The 20149-nt window shown below is 42.4% G+C and overlaps 1 protein-coding gene across 2 annotated transcripts in view; it reads left to right on the top strand.

The window, feature by feature from the left end:
• TM9SF3 (transmembrane 9 superfamily member 3) overlaps window positions 1-20149 on the top strand; it is an 87441-nt gene that overhangs the window by 25854 nt on the left and 41438 nt on the right. For both annotated transcript variants that reach the window (XM_038409629.2, XM_043519958.1), the window contains exons 3-6: window positions 6082-6204; window positions 14823-14983; window positions 17416-17493; window positions 19835-19966. In XM_038409629.2, the coding sequence (XP_038265557.1) occupies window positions 6082-6204; window positions 14823-14983; window positions 17416-17493; window positions 19835-19966 (494 nt within the window). The remainder of the gene's footprint in view (window positions 1-6081; window positions 6205-14822; window positions 14984-17415; window positions 17494-19834; window positions 19967-20149) is intronic.

Raw genomic sequence — 20149 nt, forward strand, 5'->3', positions numbered from 1 at the left:
ATCTAAACTGTGGGGAGTTTTTCAGTTTTTGGGGGTTGGGGTGGGGAGGAGGTTGGAAGGAGGAAATTTCTACTAGTTTTAGCATAGCCAAGAACCTTCTTGTAGACAAGATTGTGGCAGATTCTAGCACTTTTACAGACTTATCTCAGTGGTAAAAATGCTGGAAGTCACTGGAGCCTTGTCCATACTTGAACTCCCACAGGTGAATCTGTGGTAGCACTCATGAGAATAGTCTGCCAAAGTTTCCTAGTGTATATGTGGCTATATGTAAATTGAAGACCCTGTGACAGCTATCTTGTTCAATTTTAGCCTTTTTGTATTAGTACTTGTTTACAAATTTGTATTACTCTAAACTACTTTTTATAGTATAGAATTTAATTTTTATGTTTGTATAATTTTGATGGATAATGTTTTGTTTTTTTAATTGATTTAACATTTTCACAGTTGTGGGAAATTATGGGAGTGTCAAATAATGGTGTGTGTGGGGGTCAGACAATAGTTATTTAATGACAGTTGACATTGAGATTCAAAAAATGAAAGCTTTATAATTGTTAAAAGACAAATTGTCAACATCACAAGTCAAAATATACAAAGTAAATGTCCTTAAATGAAACTGAAGTTTTCAAGTCATACTTTTCTCCAGCTACACTGATGTCCTTGCAGCATTTTGAGGTCAGATCTAAATCCTGAGTTAACGGGTCAGACTTTCTAATGTATGTTAAGAGGGAAACCTCAATGTTTTATGACAGCTCAATAATTATTGCTTATTAAGATTTCTGCAAAACTGATTTAAAGAGATAATTTTGTCTGCCAAATTCAGTTGGATTGTGGATTTGTCCCTTTGTTTCATTGAGTTAAGAGAGAAATTTTATCAGACCTCATTGCTTGTGAACGGTGCTGACATAACACACAAACAAACTTAAGTGTGCTAATCATGGAACAGGGATAATCAGAACTCATTCTTTTGTGATGCTGTGGAATTTACCTTATCCACCCTTTGCTGCAAAATTGTGTTCCAGAATTTAAGCTTTTGAAAATAATAATAAAAAGTAGCTGTTATGCCAGTGAAACCAGTGGAGTGTTTTTAAATTGTCAGGTTTCAGAGTAGCAGCCGTGTTAGTCTGTATTCGCAAAAAGAAAAGGAGTACCCGTGGCACCTTAGAGACTAACAAATTTATTAGAGCATAAGCTTTCGTGAGCTACAGCTCTAAGGTGCCACGGGTACTCCTTTTCTTTTTTTTAAATTGTCAGACAACCCAAAGATCGCCCTTGGATGTGTGACCTGTCCCACTGGGTTTGTAACCCAAACTTTGCACTGGGGATTTGTTGTGGCTGTAAACCCCTAATGAGATGGGCAACACTGCTTATTGTCAGTGGAACTTGCCCCTGCTTGAAACTGGGATAAGCCACGCTCCTGCAAATTGTGGCTTTATAGGGGTTTATCATGCATAGATTAGGTGTGTGCACTGGTGTGGCTACACTTGTGACTAATCGTGGCAACTCCAGTTAGACAAGGCAGAAGCCTAAATATTGCAATTTCAATGTCAACATTAACCATTTATTAAATGTATTAGAGATTAGAGACAGATTCTGTTAGGTGCTGTACAAATGCATAGGAAGAGTCCCTGCCCCAAAGAGCTTATCCTAAAAAGACATAGGATAGGGAAGAGAGCAACCTGTATTACAGGTGAGGCACAGAGGTGAAGTGACTCGCCCAAGGCCACACAACGTTTTTGGCAGAGCTGGGAATTAAACCCTCATCACCTGAATACCAGTCCAGTTCCTTAAGCTCAAAACTGTGCTACTTCTCCTGTAATCCTTCTCAGAGCATGTTGAGTTGATATGGTAGTTAAAACACTAATGGCCCATCTAAACTAACGCTCCCAGTGTTGCTAATATCGGAGGAGCCAAAGTGGATTTAGCAACTTTTTAATTCATCCAATCCCCTTTACTTTCGTCAGACGATAACTTTCCAATTCCTTCTTACCAAATCAGCTTTCTCTAGCAGATGATGAAACTGCATATATAAAGCAGTTTTTTTCACTTATAAGTCTGTACAAATATCTTCTAAGTTTGCTAATGCTACTATATATATAATATAGTGTAGCTGCATTTCTTATCTGTTATGAATATGGGCCACTCTGGACAACAGTAGAATGAATGTATTACAAGGACCAAACCCCACATAAATACCTTTATTCAAAAAAGTTGGGAAACATTGCATTAATATCAGCTTATCCTTTAATAGTGATTTTAGATGTTCAGATTATTTAAATTTTTTTGACAAACTAAATCTTTAATAGTGGCATTTCAGTAAAGAAATTGATGTGTCAAAATGACAAGTGTTTGAATTGGCAGACTCCATTTGTTACACTTGAGTTCTAGTGAATTAATATGTATCACCACTTTAGCAAGTTGTACTGTAGAAGATTTTTTGGCATTATTACAGGTACAACACATTAGAAAAAGTTGCAGATTTAAAAATGAAAATTGTTTTAAGTACATCTTTACTGTACATTAATGTATCACTTAGAATTTTTCCTGTAGACCAAGGAATCTGTACCCAAAAGTATAATAAAGGCTTCATGTATCCACCACTTAGTTAGGATGCTAAATGCAATAATGGATGGCGCTAGGAAACCTCAATAATGGGTGTGGTATAGAAACCTGAATGGAAATAGAATTAGATCTAAATGAGGCAGAAATCCCAAATGTTGGCTCTGCCCTGCCTTCTGTTTGTTTCAATATTAAATTCATTTTTATGCTACTCCCAGATTCTTCAGTTTTTAATGTGATGCTTGTTTTTGCTGAAGAAATGTTATTGCATTGAAGAAGTTGCCTTGTTCACATACAGCACCCAAAACGCACGGGTCTCCATTTATCTCTGCACAAAACTTGCTACTTTAACTCCAACCACGAGCATCAGCTATTGAAAAAAGGAAAACGCTACTTGCTCATGGCAATATTCCTAGAAGGTATAGTGAGCAACTTCCCAAAATCACAAATTGTTACAAACTACTTCCATGTAGTTCAGCATGATACCCTTAAACATAATCATCCAAGATTTGCTTCAAAAGAGACCAACATTCCAAACTAGAGAAGGTCCTTTTCTAACCACTCCACTTTATTGGCAATACTAGGTGATTGTTGTGTGTTCAGCTGAAAGGTGGAGACATACATGAGTATGTCTATACACAAACAGGGGATGTGATTGGAGCTTGTGTAGATATACCTTTTGATCTAGCTAGCTTGGGTACAGGAACAGCGAAGCTGTGGCAGTGCAGGCTTTGGTGTGAGCTAGACACCCAAATAGTTACCGAAGGTTCCAGACAAGCTCATGTAGCCTGTGATTGAAGACTGTGCTGCCACAGCTTTGGTGCTCCAATACTCAAGCTAGCTGCCTGTGCACAACCTAGGAGTGCAGTGATGTGTGGGTGAGAATGTGGAGCAAGTGGAATCATGGTTATAAGTTGCAAGTTTTGGGTGAGGATGTAGCTAGCGCTTTTCTGCCCCCCCCCCCTTTTTTAAAGTGATGGTATGTGCACTTGAGCAACTTTAAACGCTTCATTGAAGCCAATTTATTTGTAAGAAATTGGCTTTTTTCTGCTAAAATGATCAGTAGTGAAATAGTTGAGGCCTATGATGCTTTAAACAGTAAAGCCCATAGAAATGGTTGAAAGTATTTTTAAACTCTGCAGACTAAGGGTTTGTCTACACTTGAAAGTTAATTTGAATTAAGAGAGGGTGTGTATTTAAAGCTAGGTAGTTATTCTGGAATAACTTCTGTGCAGGCAAGCCCTGAGGCAGACATTGCTATGCTAGTTCCTCTTAATTTAATATTTTAAAGTCTTTCTTCACAACCACAAGGTAGTGCTTAGGTTCTGAAATACAACTAAATAACAGAGTCAAGAAGGACAATTATATCCATCAATTTACATGGCTATACTTTAGTAATCTTGCTTATGCATTGTCTGAGTTTATCTCTGTATTCAGATGTTTATCATTTGATTAAAAATAAAACTAGTATCTATGTGTGTACAAATACTGTAATGGACTTGCAGATTCCTGGTTTTTACCTTTTCTCACATTTAAAGGTTTGTCTTAAAGCAGACAAAGGCCAGGGAGTCCAGAGTTGTATTTGAATCTGCCGGTGTTGCTGAGCTATGGATATTAGTTGAATCCACTTATGCCTATGCTGAGTTTGAGCCTATATTTTTCTGGGACATATTCATAAAATGTTTCTGGTTGGCAGGATTTCACCGTAACCTTTTCTAAAGTCAGCTTGGCATTAATTAGAAAAAGCAATTAGAGTCCCTATGCTTTGGATTTGTCACTAAGAAGGGGAATTATATTTTTTCCAAAATAAAACATCATTGGACTTGCTGTGTTGCCATTCTTTGACCATTTTATACTTAACAAGAATCATAATGTTCTACTAATAGCTGCTTTTGTTGTGATCTCTGAGCAATTGTTAAACACACACAGGTGTCAAATTTGGCCTAAAATTACCCTTCAGAAAGGTAAGGACCAACAGAAATGTTTCTGTGAATTAAAAATGAGAACTGAATGGGATCAGTTTAACAAAACAAACAGAACTTTGTGTGTGCCATTCCAGCATCACATTGTGCCAGGCATGAGAACCTGATAGTTAAATGGCCTAAAACTGTTCTCAAAGTGGTCCATCACTCAGAGCTCTTGGTAGCCATTTGCAGAGTGCTGACTGTTGAATGGCATTGAAGTTGTTGTTTCCAACTACCAGTTTATTTTAGCGCAGCTAAAAATACGTTAACTTCCTAATTCCTGTTTTATGTAAGCAAGAACTCTTTACCACAGGGGGGATGATGATGATGCTGATTGATATTTATATTGCAATAGCATCTAGAGGATGCAGGACAAGGTCTATTTGTGCTAGGCATAGTGCAAACAGTGACAGTTCCTGCCCCAAAGAGCTTAGAATCTCAGGCTGGAAATGGGAAGTGTCCTCACTGCCCAGAGTTGGATGAGGAGTGCGTTTGTGAGTTTATCTCCATTAACTTGTGGTCCACAATATGATAGTTTGAGAACATCTGACCTAAAAAACTAATTTTCACTGTTGATGATTTCACTCAGATTGAATAATGAAAATAGACTTGCATTATGTAAAGTAGATTTTTAGAACTCTAGCTTTAATAATTTAAAGTGTTACTACCAGAATTAGCATTTTTTAAAAAAAATGTGCTTTTAACTTGTTTCCCTTCAGTAGGAAATGCAAGGCTTGAAATCCAGACGTCACATAAAATGTTACTCAATAACATGGCAGCTACTGAAAATACTTGCCTGTTAACCACATTTATATATTGAAGCTTTCCAATTTGAAGTGGCAAGTTCACTTCCTTTTCCGTGTGTCGTCATCTACATTCTTTGTCACCTTCCCATTTTTGTCCTCTCTTCAGTCTGTTTATCTTTCCCATTTGCTTTGCTCCTGCTCTATACGAAATAGCTGAAAATACCAAACAGCTGAAAAACATGTTCTTTTTGAAGTGAGCCATATTGCTAGTGCCAATGGGGATATTTGAATGGGACTGAGTAACTAGTGACTGAGCTTGGAAGTACAAGAGGTGGGGTTAGTTATTATCTTTACTTGTAATATTGTATTCTTGTATTTGTGAAACTACCAACTAAATATACTAATGCACATTTAAAATTGCTTGTGGGCTCTGCAAATGTTCCTAGATGGTCTTTGGGCATGACTGTTAATGTCAGCTTGCTGCTGCTGCTTCATGAGTCCTCACTTAGCCTCTTCAGATAAGAAACTATTAGCAAGTGTATCTCAATCTATTTGTGGATAAAGTAGTAATATGATGATCTACAACTTTTGTTTCTGTGTTTGGGGGAGAATGGAGAAGCAGGGATGTTTTGGTTAGGTACCTCAGTGCTTGCTTTTTTAAGTGTGCTGCTCATATGTTACCTGCCAGAGGATGCACAGCCAGTAGGAATTTCAGGCTCTGGAAATATGCATTTCCCCCCCATATCCGCTTAATTTGTGTTTTTAATTAGAGCTATCATTAATATGTCATTAACATATTATTTTAATTTCCACAGATGATGTAATGCAGACCACATACTGTGAAATTGACTTGGACAAAGCAAAGAGAGATGCATTTGTGTATGCTATCAAAAATCACTATTGGTATCAGATGTATATTGATGACCTGCCAATATGGGGTAAGTGCTATATGTGCTATAACTTAAATACTTACATCATATTTGTCAATCATTGAGTGACTGAGTACTGTGCTAAGAGGATTAATGAGATTACTATATTTATTGACTAAGCTTCCTTAAGGGAAACTGACAGCCAACATGCATCTATGTGGCTTAATAATAGGAATAAAAGAGGGTGTTGAAGGATTGATAAATTTATTGAGGGAACACTTCTGAGTGACTTGTGTTGTTGAGTTTCAGTATACTTAAAAACAATGAAAAGCTGTTTTAGCAATTTCTTCCCAAAATATAGTTTTGCTAATGCTGAGTTTTAAGGGCTAAATGCTTCACTTAGATACGCACATGCAACTAAGTTTTTAGGAGCTGTGTGCCTAACAGGGCCAGAACTTGCTTTGTGGCACTACGCCGCTGGGGCTTGGCACTATACCACTCAGACTCAGCAAGCCATTTAGTTTTCAGATCATTAACTTTGTATTAATAGCCTCTGAGTTTTCTAATTCAGAGTACAATGGCAATTAACTTAATCTCTAATGTAGTCAAAGGGCTTTATATGGTATTTGGGTATGTAAAGTGAAATAAATTAACTTTAGTTGCTCCTTGATCTTCAAAAAACTTATCTTGCTCCTTGTCAAGGATAGTAAGCAGTCCAAGGACAAGAAATAAAGCTAGATTCAGTGTCATTGATCTGAATTTCTGCATGCTTTTGTTAAGACTCACGTGTAAATGAGGCATCTTCCTTAGCACTTCTACATTCTTAATACATAAGAATTAGTGGAGGAGTTGTGCAGGACAGTGTCTTGGTGTGGTGACTCTTGAGTCAATGGCACTAAACCAGGAATGCGTAAATTATCAGTCTGTTCTTTCTGCAGTCTGTCTTGACTCTTTTTTTGGAAGTCCCTCTTCTGAGCAGGAATTTGTTGGACCTTCTTAATTTGGTCTAGAAGTTGTGCTTAAATCTTGGATCAAAACTCTTCTTATCCAAATGGTGTCCACCTGTGACATCTCAACCTTCCTCGTACCTCCCCCCCCCCTTATTTATGCCTAACGGGGAGAGGTTTTAGATGCCGCTTGTACACTAGTGGCACACTTTCTTGCCTGCTAAGTTTTGTGTCCAAGTTTTTCTGCCAGTGCAGATTTCCATCTTCTAATTCGGTCAGATTCTGCCTGTTTACATAGGTGCTTCAGCTCTCATAGTCTGATTATAGAGAGGCGGAAGTAGGAGGTGGACCTTGGTGGAGGGAGTGGGAAATCTCAGATCAATCTAAAGTGACAGAAACAAGGGCTCAGCGCAGTTAGCTTCTCTCCCGCTGGTTATACCAGGCAACTTAATTTCACAGGTCTTATTATGGAGTTGAGGTAGGTGCTCTGTACTTAAAAGAGGAGGATCAGAGTTGAGTTGATTTAAACTCTAATTTAAAATGTTCTTAACTTTGGAATTAAGAACATAATTATGGCACATCTGCTCAGGCAAGCTGTGTTTAGCTCATCAGGAGCTCTTTGGACCAGACCACAGCAGCAGAAAACTAGGGTAGAGGGGTTCTTCATTCCGCAGGGTTTCCTAATGCCAGATGGGACTATTCCCTATATCTTCTTAGGGTCTACTTACGCTCCCAGGAGATTTTGGGTATAATGTGGCTCTTTCCCTAGAGGATTCCATGGTTGTCTGTCGTTCCCTCCTCCCCCCCGAAAAGAAAAGAAAAGAAAAAGTATAAGAAGACACCCTTATGGAACTGGATGTAAGCTCAAGGAAAAAGTGTGTCAAGTTTCACATAAACCTTGTGTTCAGGTGAATTATTTTGTCAGTTACAAGACAAAGCTTTCTGCCCCTTCCCAGGGGGGATGTATGTGACTGTAGTTAAATAATAATAACAATAAAAAGACCAAGCCACTAGCCAGGATCCCTTCAGATAGTCAATATCCTGCATGATACTGCCCAACACTCCCTCAGATGTTCTGCCCGCATCCTTAGCTCCTTCCCAGAGACTCACAGGATTATAGATTTGGTCATGATTACTAGCTTCAGGAGTGAAAGCTTAAAATGTGTATTTTTCTGAGCACTTAACATTTCTCTAATAAACCATTAATATTTGCTCAACTGCTACTCTGGTTACTAGCTATTTCTAGTGTAATTCAAAGCTTTTCATGTATGTTTAGTGCCTATCAGATAGGAAATTTAAGAGAGTTTAGTGAAAACACAATATGTGAGGCAATAAACTTCTTGGGTGGGTGATTATGATTAAATTACTTGTTCCAACGATCCTCCAGTACAGCTAATGCAATTCTTATGATCTATTGGGAAAATCCTTCATTAATTAAAACATAAGTAAAAATGTTCTTGTTGGAAGTTTGAAAGTTCTTTTTTGAGTGATTGCTCATATCGATTACAATTAGGCGTGCATGCAAGGCTTGCACAGTTGTGGGAAAGTTTTTCCCTTAGCAGCACCCATCGGGTCAGCTGTGGGGCCCCCTGGCTTGGCACCTTCATGGTGCTCAATATATGATCCTGCCGACCCGGTGCTCCCTCAGTTCCTTTTTACTGCCTGTGACAGTCGTTGGAACTGTGGCATCTTGCTTAGCAAGTTCTCCACGTTTCCCTAGCTCTTGTTTCTTGTTTTTCTTATACTTTTTTTATTTAGTTATTGTAGTTCATTTTCGTAGTAGTTTGTAGCAGTTAGGCTGGGGGGCTTTACCCTCCATCCCGACGGCTTTGTCTTGGGAGGGCTTTCATGCCCAAGTCCCAAGCGTTCAAGTCCTGCTCCAAGCCCATGCCAACAAGCGAACCCCACAACATTTGTCTGAAGTGTCTGGGGGAGGCTCACCAAGCCGATAGGTGCAGGATTTGCAACGGGTTTTGCCCTAGAACCAAAAAGGAGGGAGGCTTTCACCTTGAGCAGCTCCTTATGGAGGCAACACTTAAACCTTTGCCTCTTTCGGCATGGCAGGACCTGGCATTGAGTTCTTTGGTGCGTAGCACCCCAGTGGCAGTGGTGGAAGTGCACCGCAGATGGACTTTGGTAGAGACCTGCGGCACTGGCGCTGAAACCGGCGGGATCGACCCGACACCACTCCCATTCCCTGGTACAGAAGCGGCACTGGAAGCAAGGGAGGAGTGGCTCTTCATCCCAGAGGCCCACCCCCCTGGCGCCTGTCACTAGGGCACGTCCTCGAGAGGGGCACCCAGTGCTGAAGCCTGCGGAAGTGGCATTGTTGACTTCGGTCCCGCAGAGCGGACTGTTGAGTCCGACCCCGTGTAGTTCCAGGTCACTGCTCCGCTCCCCAGCCTCACGGCTCCGCTTCCCGGCTCAGCTTCACTCAGCACCGCCCTGGCCCTCGCAGTCCCAATCCCGTTCCTTGGGCTCAGGGTCTAGGTACTTGGAATGGGACCGGCACCAGTCAGGCCATGGACGCTCTGAGGTGGGAGCAGGGTCGTGGCCTGTGCAGTGGCAGGGACCAGCTCAGTGGCCATTCTGGACCCCGTGGGCATATCACCAGGCCCAGGGTGCCCAGTCTAAAGGCTCCCAATTGGCCACTTCTGAAGCGAGGATGCCGGAGGCCTAAGCCAGTCAGCCCACCCCTAGAGGTGGCTGAGGAGGTGCCGTGCCTGCCTCCCCCTGCCCCTGGAACCAACTCCAACTCTGGTCCCTGAGCCGGAGGCAAACAGCAAAGCAGGTTATCAGGCTACTGATGAGCGGTAGGGTCGGGAGGACCTGGTTCCCCCATTGGCCTCCCTGGACAAGGCCATCACAGGCACTTCCATCTCCAGGCCGCCTCCCATAGACAGCCATGCCCACCAGGATCTTCTGCGCAGGGTGATGTGAACGTGGGCCTGCAGGCCGAGGAGGTGGTGGAGTCAGAGGCGCTGATAGTAGTCATTCTGTCCCCAGAAGGTCCTTTGAGGGTGGCTCTGCCCCCATCAAAACTATACAGGCCAATGCTAAGACTATCTGGCAGACTCTGGCCTCCATCCCCCCCCTACAGCCAAAGGGATCGAGAGGAAGTACTTCATGCCCTCAAAGAGGTACAAATACCTCTTTACGCACCTACAGCCCTGCTCACTGGTGGTTGCAGCTGTAAATATGAGAGAGGGGCAGCAGGCCCCAGCGCCCAAATCCACGGATGTCAAGCGTCTGGACTTACTTGGCCCTAACATGTACTCTACCAGGGGGGCCCCCAGCTCGGGATTGCCAACCAGCAGGCAATTCTGAGCCGATATAACTTCAAATCCTGGAACTCAATGCTTAAGTTCAAGGAGTTCGTGCTACCTGAATCCAGGGAGAAGTTTGGGGCTATAGTAGAGGAGGGCAAGGCGAAGGCACAGACCTCTTCACAGGCCTCACTGGATGCTGTGGACTCGGCGGTGAGTACCTTGTCCTCGGGTATTGCCCTGAGGCGCACCTCTTGATTGCAAACCTCCGGCCTACCGACTGAGATTCAGCAGACAATGCAGGACCTGCCCTTTGATGGAGCAGGCCTGTTTTGCGGAGCAGACTGACTCTCGGCTGCATAGCCTAAAGGACTCAAAGGTGACTATGAAGTCCTTGGGTAAGCACACCCCGGCAATGCAACGGAAGCACTTCAAACCCCAACAGCTGCAGCAGCGCTCTTACCCTCCTCAGCCGAGGCAGGACTTATACAGGTGGAGGGGAAGGAATGGCAGAAGGCAGCTTCCAACCTCCTGTCCAGACAAGACCAGGGCCCGACCAAACGATCATCTGCTTCTAAGCAGGCCTTTTGATGGGACGCCCGGAGACAGTGCACCTGACTCACCCCTGGATCCTTCCCTACTCTTTTTGAATCATTTGTCCCACTTCTACCATGCATGGTCCCAAATAACCTCAGACCGCTGGGTCCTCCACACAGTGGAAGCGGGATACTCTATCCAGTTCTCCTCCTATCCTCCCTCCCACCCCTCCTTCCACATCCCTCTTCAGGGACCCCCTCACGAGTAACTCCTTATCCAGGAGGTGTGGGCGCTCCTCGTCATAGGAGCGGTGGAGGAGGTTCCTCAGGACCTAAGGGGCAAGGGATTCTACTCATACTTCATAATCCCCAAGGCCAAGGGGGGTTTCAGACCCATCCTGGACCTGCGTGGGCTCAACAAATCCATGGTAAAGTTCAAGTTCTGCATGGTTTCCCTAGCCACCATTATCCCATCTCTGGATCTGGGAGACTGGTATGCTGCCCTTGACATAGCGATTCGTCCAGCGAACAGGCGCTTCCTGCACTTCGTGGTCAACCACAAACATTACCAATTCATTGCCCTTCCATTCGGCCTCTCAACAGCCCCCCGCATGTTCACCAAGTGCATGTCGGTCATGGCTGCCTTCCTTCCTCTACAGCACGTGCAGGTATACCCCTACCTTGATGACTAGCTGCTCAGGGGCCGGCACAGGTGCAGTCCCAACTCCACTCGGTCAGGTGCACTTTGAGTGGCTGGGTCTCATCCTCAATGTGGGGAAATTGACCCTGGAACTGATTAGAGAATAGGATTCATTAGACTCCGTCCAGGCATGGGCCCTTCTTCCGACGTCCCGATTCCAAGCCATCACGGACATCATTCAAAGCCTCCAGCAATTCCCAGCCTCAACAGGAAGGGGATGCGTGAGTCTCCTTAGCCACATGGCGTCTTGCACTTGCGTGACCCGGCACGCCAGGCTCCGGCTCAGGCCATGGTTCAGGGGTCGCGGGGGGGAGCGGTCAGGGGACGGGGAACAGGGGGGATTGGATGGGGGGTTGGATAGGAGTGGGAGTCCCGGGGGGCCTGTCGGGGCAGGGGTGTGGATAGGGGTCAGGGCAGTCAAGGGACAGGGAGCAGGGGGGTTGGTTTGGATAGGGGGTGGGGGGTCCCAGGACAAGGAGCGGGGGGGTTGGATGCATTGGGGGTTCTGAGGGGGCAGTCGGGGTGGGAAATGGAAGGGGGCGGATAGGGGGCAGGGGCCAGGCTGTTTGGGGAGGCACAGCCTTCCCTACCCGGCCCTCCATACAGTTTCGGAACCCCGATGTGGCCCTCAGGCCAAAAAGTTTGCCCACCCTGACCTAACTGTACAAACACCAATGACCAGTTGTATCTTGTGTACACTAGCATTTCCATTGTTTCTACCATTAGTGGAGCTGAGCCATTGGTAGTACCAGTGGGGAATTTATAGGGTAATATGTGAGAACCTAGATATTGGTGAGTAGTGTGCTGTAAAGATCTTCAAGAGTGAGAATTTTCTCTTGGAGTGCTGGGAATGACAGAAACTGGATTTTCAGTAACTAGAACCTGTTAGCATTTTTTTTAGTGATTCTTTGTGCTGAATGCTGCATTCCTGCTGTTATCCATCGGTCTTAACATCAGTTCAGCTGGTTTCCGCAAGATTACCACCCTTGGGAGGCCTACTGTAGTCTTGCCTGCCTGCATTTTAAGCACCATTTTTTTTAACAATGTAAAATGTTCCTAGTGTACACAAGGCCTTGGTGGGTTTTTTCTTGGTTCAGCTTGTTACTGTGTCTCCTTAATGGGTTAGCTGAGCCCTACCATGTGCTACTGATAGAAAGCAAGTCTGTTCTGAGGAGTTTGGGGGAATAGAATCCAAATGGCATGGCCTCCTGCTATGAATTCTAGGCAGTTTATGCTTAACTTAGTTGGTGAAGCAGACTGCTTTTCTTAACAGGTGTCAAGAAATCTGAGCTCCCATCAAAATGGTCTTCTTTTTATGACTGTCCTAATTTTGTCTATGAGCATGGTAGAAGTTTGCCTGCCAGTATGTTCTATTTCTTCTGGTTGTCCACCATGGGAGATACTGTTAGGCCATTGTTGGATTTACCACTTTGACACATCATCAACACTTGAAGTTACCCTTAGGAGGAAAGCTTGGAAGGTCTGGAAAAAGAAGAGTGCTCGCTAGACTATATCTAGATAGCTTACAATAACTCTTGTTTGTAGACAATGAAAAGTCATTGACCTCAAATTACTATTGGAAGGACTGCATCTGAGTCACTAACTCTAGAAGGTTACCTAACCTTTGTTGCTTTTAAATTGAATCCAGGTAAAATGGAATGAGTGCTTTTCTTGCTACAAAGCCAAGGCAGATAGTAGATAGACTGACTTGGCTCTATGGCATGCAGTCTCCTTGACTGGGTGTAATGGTGTGTCACCTTCAAGAGGTGGTTGATCTGAATATCCTTTTAGCTGTTAAGAGATCCATTGTGTCGTGGCTTTGGGCAACACCAGCAGAGCAGATGTCAGGCTGAATAGCATAGCCACAAATTGGCAAATGTTTTTCCTGCACGATGTACGTGAGGCAACACTGAACAGAGGAGCTTGAATGAGGCGTAAAGAAAAATACTATCTTGAAAAATAAAGAGCATAGATAACCTTCAGGTGCTGTTTCTTCTTGCATCTGTTCCTTTGGGGAAACCCTTTCCCTTGCCTTTCAACTGCTTGTTTCTTTTTTGACATGTCTTCCTATATGTTTGCACACTTTGAATGCTACTATTATAAGAGGTAGAAGTTCTTGATTCTGAATCTTACTTTCTTTATGAAGAGATTGAGGTGATTTTTATGTTTTTATACATGGCTCTTCGCCACAGTTTGTAGCTGCCAAAGACATCCTGGTTTTTTGAGGTGTTATGAAGAACCTGAACTATGTGTCTTGAAGTTATTCTTAGGAGGGAGGGTATCTGTTCCATGGCTGAGGCCCATGTACTCAATGGCAACCTGAACCTAACTTTTATGTCAGAGTCCCTGGATTCTGTGGAAACCTTGTGTGACAGAGCAGAAATGTTGCAGCAGCTGCATGAAAATCAAGAAATTTGTAACAAATAATGAAAATCAATAATGCAATCAGTCCAGTGTTTCTAGTGGTGTTTGATCACTTCTCTACCTGGAGTTGAGGAGTACCTCTAGGATTAGGATAAGATCAGACTGGATATTTCTCATAAAATGATATGTAGCAAAATAGTTAAGTGTTCGTATTTTGCTTTGTCACTCAGGAAATGGAGATGAATGGGGCCATGAAAGATCTTGCCAGTGTCCATCAGCAAAAGTAGAGCAGTCAGGACCTTTTTGTTTCTGACAAACAGCAGAAAAATTTGAGTGCAAATGAGGACACAGTGTGTGGGGGAATGTGATGAGGCAGAGGTGGCAATAATGAATGTGGGATATAGAATGAATGTGAAGTGAGTCATAGAAGAGGAAAGAATGAATGAGTGAAAGAATAGATGGAACAAGGGAAAGGAGAAAGTAAGCGGGAGGGATTGGAATTAAAGTTTTGGTCATAAACTTTATACTGGCACTCAGATGAAAAGATAAAAGGAACATTGATACAACTGTGTCTTGCACTACTAATATGGTCCTTGTTATCTGCACCTGTACATTTACTGTGATATCATCACTGTCTGCTGGTCTAGCAAATCAGTTGCTTGAAGGTGCAACGCTATCAAACACACTAGCTCAAAAACAAGGAAGACTTAAACGTATGTCCTGATTTTTTTTTTGTAATGTTAATTTAGCTACCGAGATTATTTTTGTAGTGTGCCATAGTATATCGAATGTTCATGAAATTATTCACAAAATACTCTTGAAACATGCTTGTAATTGCTTGTTGTGTCTTATACAATACTTGTTTCTTCTACAGGAATTGTTGGTGAAGCAGATGAAAATGGGGAAGACTATTATCTTTGGACCTACAAAAAACTTGAAATTGGTTTTAATGGGAATAGAATTGTGGATGTGAATCTGACAAGTGAAGGAAAGGTCAAATTGGTTCCAAATACCAAAATCCAAATGTCATATTCAGTAAGTAATGCAGTAATATACAAGGGATAAGAAATTATGCAGGGTATAGTATATTAGGAATAGTTACTCACATATCCAAAATTGATGTCTGTGTTTTTACAGGGAAAAGTGTCATAAGTGAAGATGCATCTTTTCCATAACTTGCTGTTTGTAGAATTACATTTAAAGTGCTGATATGTATTTAAAACAACTAACTGAAGCATGTAAATAGGGTGGCTTTAATGTGGGTTCATGGTTCAATTACACCCACAGAAATCATGAAACTAGGGGTGTAAAACTGGGCAAACATACATTTCCCCTGGAGCTGTGTGGAGGGGAGGGGGTAGCCCTGGGGGAAGGAGGAGTATTGGAGTGCGAACCCATCCCACACTCACTGCTCAGCAGCTGCTCCTGTCCCACAGAGCTGAATGTTGTGACCTGGTGCATAGTATTGCAGTACCACTCACTGAAATTTGGTCTGACTGTCCTTCTGTCATGGCTTTGGAGAAATGCAAAATGTGTCTGAAAGTGTGCATATATTGGTCTTTTCCTAAGTCATGTTTCATGCCTAATGACGCTAGCGTATTTGGAATCAAATTTCAAATCTACAAGTAACTTCCATATCTAGTACACAGGTTTCAGTTTGTCCCAGGGCAGTTTACATCAATGGGTAATTGAATCACCTGTGTGACAGATGATAATGGTATCTCAGTCCAGTTCCTAGTGCAGAGCAAGGTTCCCCCTAAATGGGCAAACAGGGACCATGGTCTGATCAGCTCCTGCTGTGCGGAGGTGCTTTGTCATGAGGAGGCATCTCTCTCCTGCCTGGGAGGAGAGAGTTCCCACAGCTGCCAGTGCTATTGCTGGCATTGGGAAGAAGCTTGGCATGAAGGTCTCAGTATGCACCCACCAATGATTGAGGAGAGGGGAAAGCACCCCTCTGACAGAGGGCCTCCTGGATGTAGCAGAAAAGAGGAAAAGTAAGAGTATTGAAAGTAAAATTAGTTTAATGTTGTGGTTTATTTAATGAACTGGTTGCTAACAGTACATACACAAGCATGCTTGCTTATGTGTACCTTCCACTACATTGCTTTATTTTAACAGACAGTCTCACATTTAAACTTAAAGTACTTCGTTATTAACACTAACACATCTACCTAATGTATTAGATTTTCTTAACATAATGGATTTTTAACGATGTCGCTCAGCAGTGTAGATATTTCATACCCCTGAGCAACGCAGCTGGGTTGACCTAACTTTGTAATAAGAAAAGGAGTACTTGTGGCACCTTAGAGACTAACAAATTTATTTGAGCATAAGCTTTCTTGAGCTACTGCTCACTTCATTGGTAGCTCACGAAAGCTTATACTCAAATAAATTTGTTAGTCTCTAAGGTGCCACAAGTACTCCTTTTCTTTTTGCGAATACAGACTAACACGGCTGCTACTCTGAAACCTAACTTTGTAATGTGGACCTGGCCTACGGGGTACCTAAGGGCTTGGCTACACTTGCAGATGTAGAGCGCAGGTAGTTAAACCAGCCTTTGGAGACCGCAGCAGCCGTGTGTTTACACAGTCAGCTGCAAGTGCACTGGCATGGCCGCATTAGCAGCTCTTGCAACAAAGAGCAGTGCATAGTGGTAGCTATCGCAGCGTGCAAGTGGCTGCAACGTGTTTTTCAAATGGGGTAGGGGATGAAGTGTGACAGGGAGTGTGTATGTGCGGGAGAGACTGTGTTTTGGGGGGCTGAGAGCGTGTCAGCATGCTGTCTTGTAAGTTCAGACAGCAGCAGACTTTCCTCCACCCACACACACCAGAAGCATTCCACACTAATGGTTTGCTTTTTCCTGGAGCGTGCTGGCTGTCAGAAACGGAGCTTTGAAAGGGGATATCCGCATGCCGGCAGCGGATTTCAAAACAATGAGAAAAGTGGCCATTTGACTTTGGGGGATTATGGGACGTTTCTGGAGGTCAGTCATAGTGCAGTAATGCAACACCTCATCCACTCTGATGCCCGGGCTGGGTGCAGCAAGCTTTATTCTTCTCATGAAGGTGGATTACCAGGAGCACTCCAGCTGCAGAGTCCAGGAGCTATAAGTGCCTTGCCACTGTGGACACCTCAGGAGTTAGGGCACCTGGGGCTGCTTTAATGCGCTCTAACTTGCAAGTCTAGCTAAGCCTTTAGACTAATCTTGTTCCTAGATGTGCTTTCTCAGTTGAGGGTTGGAGTAGTTTTGCAGGGCAGCATGGTGACGTATGCATTGCTGTTGCTTATGCTCTTCCTGTTCTGTAGATTTCAGTCCTTAAGGGCTGTCAGCCAAGCTCCTTTTGTTATCTCCTAAATTCATTTTTAAACTAAAGAAAAAAATCTGATATGGAGTTTTTAAATCCCTGTGGATTTATGGCTGAGCAAGTATTGTGGGCTTTTCAAGTGTAAATCTTTTCTCTCTCCAGGTGAAATGGAAAAAATCCGATGTGAAGTTTGAAGATCGATTCGACAAGTACCTTGACCCATCTTTCTTTCAACACAGAGTATGTAGTTCTAAAACAGCCATACAAAGCTTCCTTTGAAATGTACTCTGGTTCAGAAAGGCCAGTGGAACAGTTCTCCACGCTGCTCCGATTGCTTCTGTTGTAGTGATAAAGGAAAGGTAAAATGTTTTGGAGGTGGCTCTGTCCCTTTTGAGAAGGGGGCAGATAAAATACTTAAAAATGGCTCAATCCAGTTGATTTTATTTTTAACATGAGGTTACTTGTGGAATAGCACTCTTCATGGAAAACTTTCCTCTGCAGCACCCGGTAAGCTAAGAAGGCAGCACATATGAATTTTTATGAATTCTTTCTCAAGTGGAAAAGATGCCAACGATGCAGTAGGGAACGCACATTGTGCTGCTTCATGAGAAAATGCTGTATAGAGGCTTTCTGACTGCTTCAGTCTATCTGAAACTGTCCCAGAAGCTGCCTTATTCTGCTCCCCTGCTATACTTGTGTCCCATCCCCGCTCCTAGCAGAGTACTGTAAACAATTGTTCCGACTTGATATGTCCTAAGCAGCATTGATGTTATGCTCACAACAGAAGAAAGTAAATGGTGCTGAATCAGTATCGCTGTGGACCTGTCAATTGCCCACACTGTTTACTGGCTGTGTTTTGTTTTGAATTGGGGAAAAAAACAACCATCCTTTTGATTTAGACAGGTAAGCTGCACTTTTCATTGAAGCAGACAGACAGCAGCTTAAGTTATGGTTTTGAACTCTCCTAAAGCCTTTCATTGCCATTGTCCCATTTGGGATTTCAGGGTGGAGTTGGAGTAGCATTTGGATGGGGTTTTTAAAGATCAGTGGCTTACTGACTGCTGTGGCAATCGTCCTCTGCCTCTTTCCCACTTTGTATGAACTTGTGAAATGAGTGCAGCAATATGGAAATATTAATAACTGAAAATCTCCAGTGTCACTTTGAGAATAAGGCAAAATGGATGTTCTTTTCCATGTTAATAATGAGACTAGTTAATGGACAGTGGAACCATTTCACACACTGCTGAAAGTACTAACAGCACAGTGAACAGATGTGGGGGAAGTATACCTTTTTTTCATGCTAAATCCTGATTTATTTTTCTCGGATAGAGAATTAGCCAGTGCTAGAACAAGAGATGAGCTCAAACTCAAGTCCCTGGTCTCTGGGGAAGTTCATATCTTGATCTGAACTTGGGGTGGGCACATGTCTAGTTAAAACTACTTATAAGCACTCTGGACATAGCTCTTCTTCTGGTAAGGTAGATGTTAGTTACTGGCTGATTGTCATGTGTTTTTCAGTTTTGAACAGGGAGATGTATGTTGAGCCCCTTAGGTGCAAAATATGACATTGCTTTTCAAATTATAAACTTTTCCAGGGAGTGTTCTTATGATTTTAAAGTAGTCCCTGCAATACTACATTCCAGCGTTGGTAGCAACTATAATAAATGTCATATATGGGTTGTGTATGGTTTTTTTTGGTGGTGCTTTTGAGGTAGGTTAGAATTATTCAGCATTGGAAGTGTATTTTAAATAAATTAAATGTTAATTACTCCCAGAACTAATAACTTTCATTGTACATTGTGCCACACGTTTGACCTGACCTACAAACTAGTTTGCTACGATGTCATCTCATTTACTAATAGCTGTAGGAATGTTTCCCATGGTCAAGCTCAACTTTTTCCTTAGGTCTTGCAAAATTCAGTCCCATTCAGATTACTGTTCCTAGTCTGTGTGACATTGCAGCATGGGCTATGCTGGTAATGTTTTTTATAATAGAATCATCTTGGAAAGGAGAGGTAACAGACAGGTAAAGAGCATGAACTGACAAAGAGCGCTGTGTTAGTTTGAAAGCTGCTGTCTCACCAACAAAAATTGGTCCAATAAAATATATTTATTTTATGTCAAGTAAATAGCATGTTATTTTTTGGTGTGGTTTTGCAGCATTGATTGCTTTGTCTCAGATGGAAACAAAATATTGCAGCTGCAACTGTGGTATAGCTTAAAACTGTTAATGTTACCTGACCCGTCTGCTACTCAAATAAGATGGCTCTAAGTTGCAGTAAAGTGCCTATTGGGATTTCAAATCAGAATGGGAATCTTCTGCGCTGAATGCCTTTGGTCTTAAAAAGGAAAATGTTGAGGTTTAACTATTAATGTTCTGTAGCAGCTTAGTTTGACTAATGGACACATTCAACGTGTTGCGGAAGATGATGAAAACTTCAAAATTTTGCAAGCTATATTTAACAGGATTTGTGCAAGCTTTAGGTAATTCATTGCTGCTTAGTACAATAGTTTGTACTGACTCTTATTGGGCACTAATATGTACCTACAGTACTTAAAATTGAGTCTTTTTTTCTTGTAGATTCACTGGTTTTCAATTTTCAATTCCTTCATGATGGTCATCTTTCTGGTGGGTTTAGTATCTATGATATTAATGAGAACATTGCGAAAAGATTATGCACGATATAGCAAAGAAGAAGAAATGGATGATATGGTAAGACTTGCACTAAGTTCTTAGAAATTTTAGTAAGACATATTGCTTTTTCTGTTGTTGATTTCATTGAGCTTATAAATAGCTTCTTTAACCAAAATAGAAAATAAATTGAAATTTGTGGAGAAAATTTGTCTAGGAAGTGGTCAGGGAATTCTCTCTAGAAGAGAGTGGCTTTCAGATTTC

The sequence above is a fragment of the Dermochelys coriacea genome, chromosome 7, assembly GCF_009764565.3.
Source record: "Dermochelys coriacea isolate rDerCor1 chromosome 7, rDerCor1.pri.v4, whole genome shotgun sequence".
Classification (NCBI taxonomy): domain Eukaryota; kingdom Metazoa; phylum Chordata; order Testudines; family Dermochelyidae; genus Dermochelys; species Dermochelys coriacea.